The sequence below is a fragment of the Leptidea sinapis genome, chromosome 21, assembly GCF_905404315.1.
Source record: "Leptidea sinapis chromosome 21, ilLepSina1.1, whole genome shotgun sequence".
Classification (NCBI taxonomy): Eukaryota; Metazoa; Arthropoda; class Insecta; order Lepidoptera; family Pieridae; genus Leptidea; species Leptidea sinapis.
This window is the reverse complement of record NC_066285.1, coordinates 1,335,826-1,351,966: the sequence shown is the minus strand read 5'-3', so window position 1 is coordinate 1,351,966 and position 16,141 is coordinate 1,335,826. Positions and strand designations below refer to the sequence as shown.

At 36.1% G+C, this 16,141-nt stretch overlaps 1 protein-coding gene across 1 annotated transcript in view; it reads right to left on the bottom strand.

Annotated features, from left to right (window-relative positions):
• Positions 1-230: 230 nt before the first annotated feature.
• The window catches only part of LOC126970599 (guanylate cyclase 32E-like), a 74,304-nt gene continuing 58,393 nt past the window's right edge, over positions 231-16,141 (bottom strand). The window contains exons 10-13 of the mRNA XM_050816613.1: positions 14,067-14,184; positions 10,835-10,925; positions 1,377-1,557; positions 231-330 (exon numbers count right to left, since the gene is read on the bottom strand). Coding sequence (XP_050672570.1) covers positions 327-330; positions 1,377-1,557; positions 10,835-10,925; positions 14,067-14,184 — 394 coding nt within the window. The 3' untranslated portion in view covers positions 231-326. The remainder of the gene's footprint in view (positions 331-1,376; positions 1,558-10,834; positions 10,926-14,066; positions 14,185-16,141) is intronic.

Below are 16,141 nucleotides of genomic sequence, written 5' to 3'. Positions count from 1 at the left end.
TAAGTATGTTTAAATATCCCGTTTGAAATTAAATATGATATATATTAGAAGTTAGATATATGTCAGCTACAAAAATAATAAATAATCAAGCCATTCTTACAATTTTGAGTTCTTTCTTTATTTCCCGGGTTATGTCAATATGATGCCGCCGCACTCGTTTCACGGCAAGGAGACGACCTCTGTAGAACGCAACTTCAGTGAAGATAGCTGAGTATCGGAAGTCCAGGTCCGGGTTTGAGCTGAGAGACACCTGGCTGGACCTCGCACCTCCGATGCTGCCTTTTTCAGCGCAGGCCACGTTAGTAGAGGTCGTGTTCACGCCCGTACTATCTTGCTGGAAAAAATCTGATCTGAACATTGGAGATATTCTCTGATTACAATAATGTTAATGTTTATCGATAAACGTAAACTACTCATCAATCCTTCTAGCAATTTATAAGTGGTTGCCAGCAATGGAACGAAATAGGCGTCTTATCCTGGCCAACCGATTATTTATGTTACCGCGGGTAGCGAGTTTATAGTAGTTTAAGTACTTAATTTTATATAAAGCGTTATTAATGGATAAGTCATGGCAACTATGTGTTTAGGATATACATATATATATAAAGTAGATTCTGTAGATGAAGCCACAACCTGAGAGTTGAACAAAGCACACAAGATTTTATAACGATACGTCACTCGAACGGTTTGCTCAGTTGGTTAGAGCACTGGCACGGAACGCCATAGGTCGTGGGTTCGAGTCCCGCATAGTACATAAAATTTTGTTTTTAAAATTTTATTTGTGTATTAATCCTAGAAGTGAGGAGTATCACTTTAAAAAAACATAACAAATTGTTAAGATGTACAAGAGCTATGTCTCAAGTCAATTTCCTAATATGCAAATATTGGGGTTGAGCAGGTTATCAACTGTACAGTAAATCCTGTAGATGAAGCCACACCCTGAGAGTTAAACAAAGCATACAAGATTTTATAACGATACGTCACTCGAACGGCTAGCTCAGTTGGTTAGAGCACTGGCACGGAACGCCAGAGGTCGTGGGTTCGAGTCCCGCATCGTACATAAAATTTTGTTTTTCAAATTTTATTTCTGTATACGTATATAGGTTGTATATAGAGTGTTCAATGATTGGGATAAGTGTATCATGCGTGTTTAAATATAACTTCTTCATGATTAAACTGATACTTGGTCAAACTTTGCACAGATGGAGTGTGTAAAAGCATGCAATTTGACGCAAAAATTTCAACACATGAAATGCGACTAATCACACCATTCATGTAAAATAATAGTGTACTAAGTTATGAATGAAATATATATAAATATAAACTTACAAGCACATGCCACAAACATGCAGACAACATTTACAAATTCTGTTTACCTACTCATTTTGTTGGCGCGATGTTCTTCATCAGGGAGGTGAAGATCCCTGAAGTCTATCTTCCACAGCAAAGAGTCCAGCTCTTGTTCATAGCGCCAACCTCGGTACAGGGCTAATGCGGCCAGGGCTAGCAGTGCAAGAGTGCCACCGGAGGCTCCCAAAGCCCAAGCTCCAATGTGACCTGATCACAAATTATTAATACCAAATTATTAATATTATTATAAACCTTAGGGTGAAGGAAGGATTTAGGTCCTGGTAACGGTTTTTTTATGACAATAAGAGACGAAACGAGCAGGATGTAAGGCTGATGGTAATTTATACGCCCTGCCCATTACAATGCAGTGCCTCAGGATTCTTGGAAAACCCAAAGATTCTGAGTGGCACTGCGATTGCCCTCGTCACCTTGAGACATAAGTTGTTAAGTTTCATTTGCCCAGTAATTTCACTAACTACGACGCCCTTCAGACCGAATGCTTACACATTACTGCTTCACGGCAAAAATGGGCGCCGTTTTGGTACCCATAATCTAGCTGGCATCCTGTGCAAAGGAGCCTCCCACTGGCGAAATACATCCCTTTTCTCGAAACCCTAAAACCATACAGACTTCTGGCTTCTCAGTATATTTGTGTGCTGTTCACTAAAATTCTTGGCATAACCAGGTCGTTTTATAATGTGTAAGAACTCAGATAACATCGTCACTTTAATGGGCAGATGAATCCGCGAAGATTCAGACCATTTATATCATAATAATATGTTTTTTTATGGAATACGAAAGAATCAATCTTATGTTTTTTTTAGTTCAAGCTTCCTCGCAACATTCAAAGAGTAAACTCAAAGTTAGGTGGAATAAAACTACATATTCTGTTGAAACTAGGAATGCATGTAGATATCTTCACATCGCAGACGTAACCTCCATCGTATACACTTTCACAGATACATCAACTGGATTCTGCCTATCTATTTTTTTATGTCCTTTTCTTATTCTAAAAACACTTTTAATTATCTTGAAATTTTTGCTTCTCGTGTTGGATCATTTAAGAATATGTTAGTATCTGTCTTGAAGACACTATCAATCTTATCATTAAACTATTCAATAATTGTATCTTCAAATTTGAACTTTTTGAAATTTTTATCGTTGAACTATATAGTCACCAATCTCTCTCCCCAAGAGAAGGTCGTCTTCGATGAAGGCTTAAGGGCATTTACTTGCCCAAAGCCAACCTCAGTTAGTGTTTAGTTGGTAGGCACTTATATTTTACGTGAGTCCCACATAACCAACGCAGACTTGGCCTACGTTGGTATGCATGAGCATTCACCACCGGAGAGTAGCCCTTTACCTTTGTCTGGGTGCAAAAAAGAAAAATATCTTCAACATCACAATGTATGTAACCATATCTTCTATCTACACAATAGTATGTGTCTATTGTGATCACTGTAACCTAATAATAAACCTAAATTTTAATTTAAAATTACTGTGCAAATGAGACTTAACATCTTATGTCTCAAGGTGACGAGCGTAGTTGGCGGCAGGGCGTATCAATTACTTACAGCGGAACGTCCTGCCCGTCTCGTCACTTTATTTTCATAAAAAATAACTTGGAAAATATAATATGTAAAAGGACCACAGGAGTGGCATGTTCAGTATTAAAAGGTAATAAAAGACTCATATATATTAATTTTACGAGCAACTTGACAAAATAAATATTATTGCGAAAACGGCTCCCTTGATATTGTGTTTAATTGATTTCATTTAGGTTTATTGCGGTTCGACATTGTGCAAAAAAGTTGTATACGATACAGTATTAATCTGAGGACGAAGAAAGTCACGTAAGGAATAAAAACGAAACATTACACGGTATGATAAAAAACACAGCTTATCCGACCGAGCGAGTTTCCCTTAATCAACGCGAGCCGACATTACGCGTGACGGCTCAGCTTCATTCAATAGCAACAAATAAGTTTCAACACGCCTAAAAAGATTTAACTTCTAAAACCTAATGTATTATATTATAGCCATTTTAAGGTCCTTATATAATATGTATAACTTAACCTGATAGACAATTTATACATCTAGATAGAGCCTTTTGCTGTTAGGCAAATCATGACAACGGGCTAGGTTTAGTGTGTGTGACAAGCTACATCTAACACTCACGATAAATATGTCGTTTTTTTTATTATGCCAGTGTTGCTAATAATAACGGTTAACAGTTCGTCGCTATTTATTTCGCCGTTTTCACACCTATATCGTTGTAACGGAAACGTTACGTTTTCACACCCACTTTCAAGGCGTATGATTAACTTGATTTGATTTGATTTATTATACGTACGTATACTCTCAAAATTTTATCTTTGTCGAAGAGGAATACAACCAAGCGTACGGGTTATCTGATATTAAGTGATCTCCTCCTCCCACTTTCTTCTGCAAATTCAGAGGAATCACTGGATGCTGACTTTTTAGAAATGTGTTCGCGTTTGTTTTGAAGGTCGTATAGTATGCACGTGGAGAGGAAAATGAAGTTCCTGGACAATTGTCTGTATAGGAACGCCAGATATCCAGATGGTGGGAATGATATCATAATATGGTAGGAATCGGGTCAAACAACTCCTCGGAACTCTCACCGCGATAAAAGCGGTAGAAAACACAGAACGAAGCGACGTTTTTATGCCAAGAGATCTAGCCTTTCACAGACCCCTGGGGACCCAGACAGTTCTAGCAGCTCTGTGTTGTAGGCGGTCAAATGGTTCAAGCTGATACTGGGGTGCGCCAGACTAGAGATGAGAGAAATACTCCATGTGTGGCCGGCTTGAAGTATTGCCGTGTTCTTATTTCATAAAAGGTTCAGATCATGTATCACTGTTGAATCTGGATAAGCGAGCAGTTAGGAGACCCGAATCTTATGCTCTTTATCGGAGCTTTCACTAAAAGTTTTTCTAAATTCGAAGGTTTGGAACTTTCTAAATTAGAGATTGACTGGCCACATGTTGAGAGACAGCCAGGAGATATGGAGCAAAATTTTCACTAATTGGTATCCCAGTGGTTTCACACGGAGCCAGAGGAGACCTCGAACAAGATTGCACGATGAACTCAAACTCATACCGGGCCCGAAGTGGAGAAGAGTGACCCAGGACAGACTCTAACGGAAAGAGCTAGAGGTGGCCTTTGCCAAGCGGCACACTGAGTTAAGAGACGTACTCTAACTCAAAAAAAGGGCTTAAGAGAAGAGAATAGAAATAAGAGATTCAAATAAAAGTAGTGTAATAAAATTCGTTCCTAAGTATTTTATTTCTTTTATGAAATCAGTATTTTTTGGGTCCTTTTTACGGCCGTTCTCAATATTCAGTCTATCTCTTACTTGAGATAAAATCATTACTATCGTTGACTTTTCGGACGGTAACTCACCTTATCCGTACACGCTGTCATATAGCTTACCAGCGATAGAAGTTTGTATGGAAATTGCAGTTCACGCGTCTCAATATAAGGCGATTAGAATGACTTATCGGGTACATTGGGACAGCTTCAGATTATTGACAGCTACTTACTGACAGTAGAAGAAGGTAGTAATTTATCTCTATTTGTAGATAGTATATTGAGAACGGCCGTAGTTTCTGAGCTACGAATTTTATACATTTATTTTATTTTTCGGCTTATTATTTTCGTTTATAGAGTTTTCTCACTTATCGAGTTTCGTCTTATCCAGGTTTGACTGTATATTTTTTAAAATTTATCACAATATGTTGTAGCACCCTCAGTCTGATTCTAAGATCTATACAGCGAACTTAGACTTTGCTCAGACTTTACTTACGTAAAACTTTACTAGATGTGGTAAAACGCGAACTGGACGTATTCGGCAGTCTTAACTTAGGCTCAGTTAAATTTTACCAGTGAGAGACTCCTTTGCATAGGATGCCGGCTAGATTATGGGTACCACAACGGCCCCAATTTCTGGCGTGAAGCAGTAATGTGTAAACATTAATGTGTTTCGGTCTGAAGGGTGCCGCAGCTAGTGAAATTACTGGGCAAATGAGACTTAACATCTATGTCTCAAGGTGACGAGGGCAATTGTGGTGCCGCTCAGAATTTTTGGGCTTTTCAAGAATCCTGAGCGGCACTGCATTGTAATGGGCAGGGCGAATTAACTACCTTCAGCTGAACGTTCTGCTCGTCTCGTCTTTTCAAAAAAAAAACTATCAAATGACCATAAAAACGAAATAAAAGATTATACTGTGATGTACACTTAGCTATGTTTGAGCAATGTCTGAGACCGCTATAATAGATCTCAGCCTGAGTGCGGCCAAATCCAGACTAAAGTAGAAAAGGATAATACTGGATAATACTATTCAATGACGGCACGCCTCATTTCTCAAACTTTCTTCAACTTCATCGTTCGGCATGATTGCTGAGATTTAGACGCAAAATCCTTTTATCCGACAAAGATGATTCAGTTTCGTTTTCAAGCAGATTACTATATATGTGTTTATACGATATACTAGCTAAGCATTATGGATTCACAGCAACTCTACGTATGCATTTGTTCATATGATATAAATATATAAACTTTTGATTGTTTTACGGCCGTTTTCAATAACATATTTCTAGTTACGGATACATTGCTATCAGCGTTTAATGACAAGATCTTATCTATCCATACTTATGTCCAATATAGTTATAGTCCAATACTTTATGTCGATAGATTATTGAAATGTAAGTAAGCGTAAAAGGATAGATTTGTGTTAGCTCGAGTAAGTTAAACTAAGGATAGATAGGTTATTGTAAACGGCCGTAACAAAACAATTTCTTACTAGACTCTACAAAGCGACCCTCCTGATTTAAAAACTTTTAAACAATTTACAAAGAATGATTGTTTCTTTTTAGCGGTCTCGAAAATGTTGGATATCATAAAACCAGTAACTTTGTCACTTTTTGAGGAGGGTTCAGCCATTCCTATATAGCTCAAAACCTCAGGCGTTCTATGATGATGCGATGAAAGTGTGACCAATGCAGCAGCACAGATTAAATTTTTGGATTAATTGTTGAGTACAATTAAGTATGTAACACGTTCACACATCTTTCACAGTTTATCAGAAAGCTGCTAAGTAATGTGATGACTGGGAACGTATTTCGCTCGAAACATGCCCCGAAGATTGCAAGCATAGAGTTTTAGAGATTCGTTTTGTGATCATTCACAGAAAGAATCTCTAAAACTCTATGCTTGCAATCTATATAATAAACTACACGCCATCAGCTACGATATAATCCCCACCATCTAGATATGTGGCGTTTCTCCACACTGCGGTTTTCAAGGAACCTTCTTTCACGTACAACCAAGCTGTGGAATAAGCTTCCTTCAACAACGCTATTGTGACTCCTGTGGTGTTGCAAGATAATGTGGGCAGCGGTGATCACTTAACATCAGGTGACACGTCCACTCGCAAGTTCTTCTTTTTCAAAAAAAAAATTAAGTTCAATAAAACTGCACAAGATGGGGGCGATTGAGTCAAAAATTGACTGGACGAGACCAGCAAAAAGATAAAATAACACGAGATCGGAGGATACGATCTTGAACGGATAGGATTGTTATTGGGGGAGCTTAGAATTATTGGGCAACTCTTCAGAAATGATTCCGTTTTGTTGTGAACAACTCATTGTTAAGTTTGAAAATCTATTAATAGTAATAATGATGGTAACTCGAGCTGGTGCTTATATCGTATCAACAGTTGTTATTAGTATACTTACAGTACTTTTCATCTTTCTAGGGACTTTCAAACTTAGAATATACTCCCATCTTAAAGACCGCAACAGATCACTTGACTTCTGTCATTGAAGTGTTTTGCCAGTTTGCCCCTTCCTCTATTGAAAAAATTGGGACTGCTGCTGGATGAAACAGCGGCGGAAAACATATATACTTATCATTAAATATTTATATTACGGCTTAAAATGTTTTTACACATTTTTACTACAGATTTGAAAACGCAAAAATTTTCAAAATTTGATACTAATTGTTAGAGCAATTTCTTAATAACTCGGAAATAAAATATTCAAGATTGCTCGATTAATAGTATACGATATTAAGTAAAGTAGATTGTAATGTTGTGTGGTAAAGTATACAAAACGCATAAGTATTTGCGAGGGCTCTTGGTGAAGGCAAAACTCAGCGTGAGCTGTGTGACTAAGGGCTAACTGCTCGCCTTTGTTTATTATTTTCACTTGTTTATAGTATGAGAGGCAACTTCATTATAATTAATATACATTAATACATTCGCATATGCAAATGACAGACAATAAATATCTCCAGCACCATACTAATAATATCAAAATTTTAGTTATGTCATTTTATTATCATGGAGAGGTAAATTTCCTACTATTTATTAATAATAGTGAAGAAAATCACGATTCGAGAAATTATTTCAAATACCTGGTAGTGTTCTGTTGAAATAATTTATTTGTACCTACCTTCTGATATATTTTATACCAAGAAGAAAAATTGCGTTTACATGCTTTAGTGCTAATGGTAATATTGGGAGAAAATCTGATGTTTTAATATTCATTGCGATTGATGATTGTTTCATATTCATTTTTTCTTTGGCACTGCGCGGTCATTAATTTAAATATGCCATGGATTACCACAATATTCTTATAGTCTGTCTACAATGAATTTAAATTCATCTTCAAATATTTTTTATCAAAATAGGATTATCACTTATTGAAAGTCAAAAACTACCACCCATTCGAAAAAAGTAAAAAGGTGGTTAAATGTAGGTGCAGCATATAAAAAATATTAAGAAAAACTTAATGTTTAGCAAGGACACCGTGTTGTTTTCTCTTACTAACTCATTCTCTTAAAACTTTTTGCTTTTTTATATCACTTATCAATGGACGAACATGAGTCCAATGCCCCGAAATTCTATCATAAATGATGCTAAAACGAGCAACACAACTTACGTATTTTATATATTATCTAAAAGAAACTATTTTTTTATGAAATATTCCTATCACGAGGAGTAATACTTGGCTAGCCACACTCATCCATGGAACCAGTGGGAGACTCTTTTGCACAGGATGCCGGCTAAATTATGGGTACCACAATGGTGCCTACTTCTGCCGTGAAGCAGTAATGTGTAAGGATTATTGTGTTTCGGTCTGAAGGGCGCCGTAGCTTGTGAAATGACTGGGCAAATGAGACTTAACATCTTATGTTTCAAGGTGACGACCGCAATTGTAGTGCCACTCAGAATTGTTGGGTTTTTCAATAATCCTGAGCGGTAGTGCATTGTAGTGGGCAGGGCGTTTCAATTACTATCAACTCAACGTCCTAATAGTCTCGTCCCTTATTTTCATAAAAAAAACTGCAGTGTCTCAATCAGGTAGGCCAGCTTACTTTGTCACTCATAAAAGAGCTAAAAGAACTTTGCTTCGCCGGCTCTTAAACTATTTGCTACACTTTCAACGAGCAATCCCATTTCATCTTAGTTACAAGCTTTGCGTTTAATGCCAGCCGACCTCCAGCTACGAATTAGTTTTTTAGACCCAACAAAACGACCGCCCTAATGGTGAATTCTGGTGCTGTGGATTCCATTAGCTGCTTACACAATCCATTTAGCAAAGTGCTAAAGTCAGGGTCACTCGTAATGTGGGTATAAATCCCTAGTTATTTACGATGATTACGTCGTAAAATTATTTATTACATCTTTTTTTATAGTGTGAGTCGGTCTGATTTTAGTCGAGTTGACTTGGAAAGATAAGAATGATTCCTCTTTAGGTTGGTACTTCAGGAAGAAAACGGATTTTATATATTTGGTTCCCTAGCATTTTTTATATTATTATAAAGGATTTATCAAACAAGAATAAGTCATAGGTACAGGTAATATAAAATCATTCTAAAGCAAACACTGAATGCAATAAATAGTGAACTAATTCAGCTGAGGCTAACTTTATAAGCTATGTTGATTAGATACAGAAATATGGCTTATCACCAATCCTTATTTATATCTATGGGAAAATCAAATACTAACTTTTTCTATCTTCTAATAGAATTTTAGAAGGCAGAAAATATTTTAGCAGCATTCAGAAATATATTTTTTTTATATAAGAGAGGGCAAACGGGCAAGAGGCTCACGGTGAGGCCACCGTACATGGACATCCGCAACACCAGGTGTCAAGAGATGCGTTGCCGGCCTTGAAGGTATTATCTTTTCTTGAAGGTCCCTAAGTCGTATCTGTTCGGGAAAACAGTAGCCGGTAATTGATTCCACAAAGTGGCATGTAGTTGACGTAATGTCCGGTAGTCCGTTTGCTGGAATCAGCCCAACAACTCCTCTAAGTACTCCCTGTGATAAATGCGGTACAAGATGCAGATATAACCCACATCTCTTCTTAATGCCAAAGAATAAAGCCGACCGGAGATAACTGGATCGTCAATTCGATTCGATCTTCGTATAATGCGGTCAAATGGAAGAAGATGGTAGAGAGGAGCGTCCGGCCAGAGGTGAGTATTATTTCCATGGAACGACGTTCAAGAGGTTATGTCATTACCAACGCCTTTTTCTAAGTATATAGATCAATTACAACTGCCACAAGCTTAGTCTTGTCTATCATCTTTTACAGTGCTGTTTTTAAAACTCTTCTCGTACATCGAATCAGTGGAAATAACTACAATTTTTAAGGCGATACTAAATGCCAGCGACCTTGAGCGATATGAGTTCACGGCTGCCGGCCCACCATCTATGTAACAAAGCCAATATTTTCAAAATTCTTGGATGGATAACAGTTTATATGCTTACAATTCTCGTTATTCACTACTAATCTGAATAAATGAATCTACACAAAAAAGTACAAGCTATAAGAATAACTTTTCTGAGAGAAGTACCAAAAAAATTCGTCACGCCATGCCAAAAAACTTGTTTAACTTCAAAGAAAAGTGTTAGTTCAAAAAGGCTCGGCAGTGTTAACTATAACCAACAGCAAGCATTAGCAACCTACAAATAAGACTTAAGGATATGTGTAACAGGATTAAGTAGTTTTCATAGCTCGAAATGCTATACTTTCACCACAAAACTGTTCTAAAAACACCATGTTTGCGTGTTTTCAGGTCGATGCGACTGGCGTAACTTTCAACAAGCCTTTTAATCTGACAACGCTCTTGTGATGTTTTTTTTTCTTGCATTGGAGTATATGGTGGTGATCGTTTTCCATCAGGTGACCCGAAACTTCATTCTTCTTTCTATCCAAAAAAAAAAAAATCACGACTTGTGTAAGTTTTTTTGATAAAGTATCAGTTCCTTAGAATGCAACAATTATAGTCATGCCGACTTAACAAACAATAATGTCTGTTTCAAATATTGGTAGTCGAAAGAAAGTTCTTTGAAAACGGAACTCTGAATAAATGCCACATATTCAGATAGTGTTTTTGGCATAAGAAATGAAGAGTGGGTTATTTGTTTATGTGTTGATATGTACTTACTGACGCATTTTTCTCCGCGAAAACCGCATGGTGGTTCCGATAGTGGTACACGACCACCCGGCCATTTTACCTCTCGGAGAAGTCTTAGCTCCTGCATAGATAATAAACAAAATTTATTTTTTAATTTATTTTTTAAACTTTTATCATCGCGGAACTTTCACATTGTAATTATTATGACGGGTACTTACGACATATATGTTATTTATTTGATGCCGATATTTCGATCCAATTGCATGAATCGTGGTCACGGCGGGCCAAATCGATAAAATATATATCGTGAGTACCCGTCATAATAATTACAAAATATTTATTGATAAAAACGAAAACGCAACAGTTAATATTATACAAATTAATTTTGTTGCCAAAATTTATGAACGATGCGGAACTCGAACCCGCGATCTCTCGGGTTCCGTCCGAGCGCTCTTACGAACGAATGAGCCAAGCGTTCGAGTGACGCATGATCGTAAATTTGGTATGTCTTGTTCAACTCTCAGTTGAACAGCAACCCGAGAGGTCGCGGGTTCGAGTCCCGCATGGTTCATAAATTTTGGTTACAATTTTTTTTTAATTAATCCCAGAAGCGAGGGATATCACTTTAAATATAACAAATTACAACAGTTATTATAAATAAAAAAAATCAAATTCTTGAAATTCGTGAAAAGTACCACCCATTCCAAATAGAATACCTCAGACCTGAGAAGAGCGGGTGTAAGAAAATTTATTTATTTATTTATGCAAGGTCTACCAAGACAGAATACACAATATGATAATTCATAAAATTGTAATTCAAAGTCCAAAAATCGTGTTCCTGCAATTACAGGTGAACACATCATGCAAATAAACATACAACCAATTTAGGTTCTTAATTATATAAAAGCAAAATGAAGTCCTATAACGTTAACATGTCAAAACAATATAAAAAGATAAATTAATTCCACAAATCATTACAAGCTACAATACAGTCACTTCAATATAATCACTAAAATACAATATATTTTGTCAATGCGTTTTTTATTATAAACAAGCTGACCCAGCACACGATATATTGCCAATTAAAGTGAAAAAAAAAAAAATAGTTAAAATGTTTGGGATCTAAAAAATAGATGACCGATTCTCAGACTTACCAAATAGATCGTACATAAAATTATTTAGTACTCAGGAACAAAATAATATAAAAATCGTGATTAAACAGGGGTTGATCGTATTCTATGTACTTTTCAATGCTGAATCATAATAAAAAAAAAAAAAAAAAAAAAAATAGCTAAAATTAAGTTTTATTACCTCCTGAGAAAGATATAAAAATTTAAATTAAATTTCCTTTCTAAATTAAATTGCCTCATTTGAAACTACTCTTTCAATTTGATTACTGAACGATCGCGACGGGGGACACAAAGGAAAATTTAATTTTATTCCGAGTATTTTCATATTTATTCGACTTTTAAACCTTCTCTGGACTTCCACGAATAATTCAAGACCAAAATTAGCCAAATCCAGCCGTTCTCGAATTTTAGCGAGACTAACGAACAGCAATTCATTTTTATATATAAAGATTAGGTCATTATATTTTAAAATCAATAAATTAACGTAAATGAACTTTTGCAGGTAATATTTTTCAAAAAAGTATTCCCATCCTCCTTAGATATTCCTCTCAGGATTCGTTTTATATTGATGAAAGAATAAAAACTATGTAATTATTTTCCAAATAAATTCCGTACAATATCTTACTTCATACTAATTGCGGAACTTTCTTGTCATAAAACGAATGAGATAAAATTGAAAAAATAATTAAAATTCTTGGTGTAATCAAGTGACGTTAATGTTAAATGCGGTAAAGTTTTATTCTGGTATGTTCAAAGTTCATCACATAAAATTATAGCACCTCATTATTTCTTGAAGTTTTAATTAAACATTTCTCAATTATTGAAAGTTTGCCGATAAGTTCAGAAATACTGTGGACAGAATAAAAGCTTAATAATTTAATTCTTAGTTTATTATATCTATGCATATTTAAAAAATATATTTTCATAGGTAAATAATAATAGTTGTGTGTATGAAATTAATTTTAGTCTGTGCTGGAACTGATATTTGATTTATTAAAAGGTACCTACCGTCTAAGAGGCAGATGATACATCCAATTTAGACTTATTTTCAAAGACCAGAGTGATAATACAATACTGTTTAAGAAAATTTTGCGAAAATAAAAAATTAATTCATTACATTTAAAATAATAATATTTATCTTAAGTGCATCTTCAAACACTTAGCATTTGATGTTTTATTTTACGAGTTAATAGATTATTTAGTTTGTTGTAAGCCCCGCAAATTAAGATGGGGACCGGCCACCATATTAGTGACATCAACATAACGTTATGTTCAGACAAACGAAATTGCAAAGAGACACAGTACAAGTAATAGAAAAGTGGCGTAACTCAGCGGTCAACTTGAGATTTATACCTACGTCAGGGCGCAGTGCTAGGGTTGGTAGGTACATACAAAAAGGTTGAACACGGACGGCGCGGCGCAGCTAATTTGACTCTGACAGTGACCAGTCTCTGCGTCGTAACGCGTACGGCGTGGCACTCAATAGTTTTGTCTCCCCAAGATTGCTTAGCGGCCGTGTATATCGTGTGTATGTGTGTGTGCGTCGAAGTACTATTAATGTATTGTGAAAGGGTTGACCAGAGAATATAATTATTTACTCTAACCGAGACAACCGCGCACTGCCGCCACGAAGACATCAATGTGGCAAGTTTAGCCATACGAGGGTCAAACTGAAAGTTCTTAGAAAAAACTGATTAAACTATTGTATATTTTTATTAAAAAGAGCGCAAAAAAAGAATGCTGGGTTTCTTGCATCGCCTCTTCTCTCTCAGAGCGCCATTTGTTTCCGGAGCGGTAGTAGTATCTATTATATTAGAAATGGCATCAAAAAGAATTCTAAAGGAATCAATTTTGAGAAAATTAATGCCTTTTATGCCTTTTAAACTAACAAGATAGTTTTATTGTATCTTTTCAAAATAGTGTCCATAATCGTCAATACTTCGCTGTATCCGATGGAACTACTGAGAAAAGCATTTTGCTCACTCGTTCTTAGGGATCTGTACAATGGCCTATTGAAACACGATAGCTGCCTTGGTATTCATAAAACGTTCTCCACGTTTACTTACACATTTTAAATTATAGTAGGACAAAGTCAGGTTTAACAGTTAGTATGTATGTTATATTAAACTTACGGGAGCGGTCTTATGTAAGACTCCGAGTGGGTAGAGTCCTGGGGGACGCGTTGCATCCACCGACAGCAGAGTGTAGTTTCCTTCAGCATCGCCATTCTCGTCCATGTGGACTACATACCTAAGTACATTAAATATCATATTTTAATATACTGTTTAGAACTCTAATAATAATATAGACACACTTTTATACAAATTATCAAGCCCCAAACTAGGTATAGCCTGTACTATAGGTGCAAGACAATGATATATTTAATATAATATACAAAAGTACTTATAAACATCGATGACTCGGAAACAAACATTCATATATATTCAACATATAAATATTGGCAGGGATTCGAAACCGGGACTTCTGGCTAAGTGGGTTGGCTTACTAGATACTGGCCTCTATGGTCATCAAACTATACTTAAATAGTTATAGGGGTGTAAGGGGTAATAGACCCCGCGCGTTGTAATAGGGAAGGAACCTTGTCCTCTTAACATCTACGTGACATCAGCTAGATGTTCGTTTCGAAACGGTAATTTTGATGTCTGAGTTTTGAAGGAGCTGTACTGGACGTCACTCTGACATTACTAATATGGCGGCCTGTCCCCATCTCATCGCGCGGGGCTTATACTAGATATTCATTGTGATATGGGTTTTCAATGAGGTTTCGATATGTTGGCACTCTTGCAATGCCATGAACAAGATCAATAAATAAAGGGTACACAACATATAAATAATAAACACATATTTTCGTTACATTAATATTAGTTGCTACTCAACCATTGACATAAACAAATAGGCTCCCAACCGCCTAAAAAGTCATCAAAAAATATCTAAGTGGCATCGTAATACATATACCCGCTTATTCATAATGGTCCGCTAACTTTAAACAGCCGCTTAGGAGTATTTTTTCTCATTCTGACTTAGGTCAATAGAAGAAGACAGAGTGAGAATTAGCAATGCTCTAAGTTAGCAGACTATTATGAATAAGGGGGTAACACATTAACATATACAAATAACATTAAAACATTCATTCAAATTCACACCTTAATACTTGGCAGCAATGTTCAAAGTCTATTGTGTAAAACTCAGCTTACGCGTCGAGTAGTAGGCAAAGTTTTGCATCAGAAACTTTTTGAGCGTGTTTGTGAGTCTAGTAGTCTCTTGTACGTCATTAGATTGTTGTATAGAGTATATATAAATTTGGATAGTTTGAATATTGAATCGAAACAATCGTCAATTTATTTATTTTATAAAAAGAAAAGAGTGGCCGTTGAGTTTCGTGTATGTTCTTCTCACGAGCTTCTTACGAACATATGGAAGATTCAGTTATTTAAAAGAAATATTTATAGTGACGTTTCAAAAACGCTTAGCTTAAGCCAAATTGAATAAAGTTTATTTGACTTTGAAATATCGATGAATTTACGACGACTTACGGCCGTTCCCAATATTCAGTCTATCTCTTACTTGAGATAAAAATCGTAACTATCGTTGACTTTTATGTCCCGATAAACTTATCGACGGTAACTCACCTGTCTGTCAATGGGACAACGTATAGCTTACCAGCGATAGAAGTTTGTATGGAAATTTCAATTCACGCGTCCCAATATAAGGCGATAAGAATGACTTATCGGGTATATTGGGACAGCTTCAGATTATTGACTGCTAATTACTGACAGTAGAAGGTAGTAGTCTCTATCTGTAGATAGTATATTGAGAACAGCCGTAAGTAAGCTAAGAATATTTATATGTGAAATAGTCTCAAGTCCCTTGCCAACAGTAGTGACAGATATCTGTGATTATACAACACATTCTTAGACAATAATTGGTATTCCAATGGCGTCCATGTGCTGTTAAACTGTTCTCGTATCATTCAGCCACTCGTAAATTTCGTTCTTTGAAACGATACTTACGTAATTTGAATGCATATCGCGTAAAACGATGTCTTCCGTTCCAAATACGAATCGCTTTGAGTACATAAAAGCTTTTAATTAAGCGACAATTGGTTTGTTTCTGTCTCGAATAGGTATCACTAATTTCATTTTACGACCCATACTTATACAAGAAAGCCCTTTTGAGCCTTACGTGA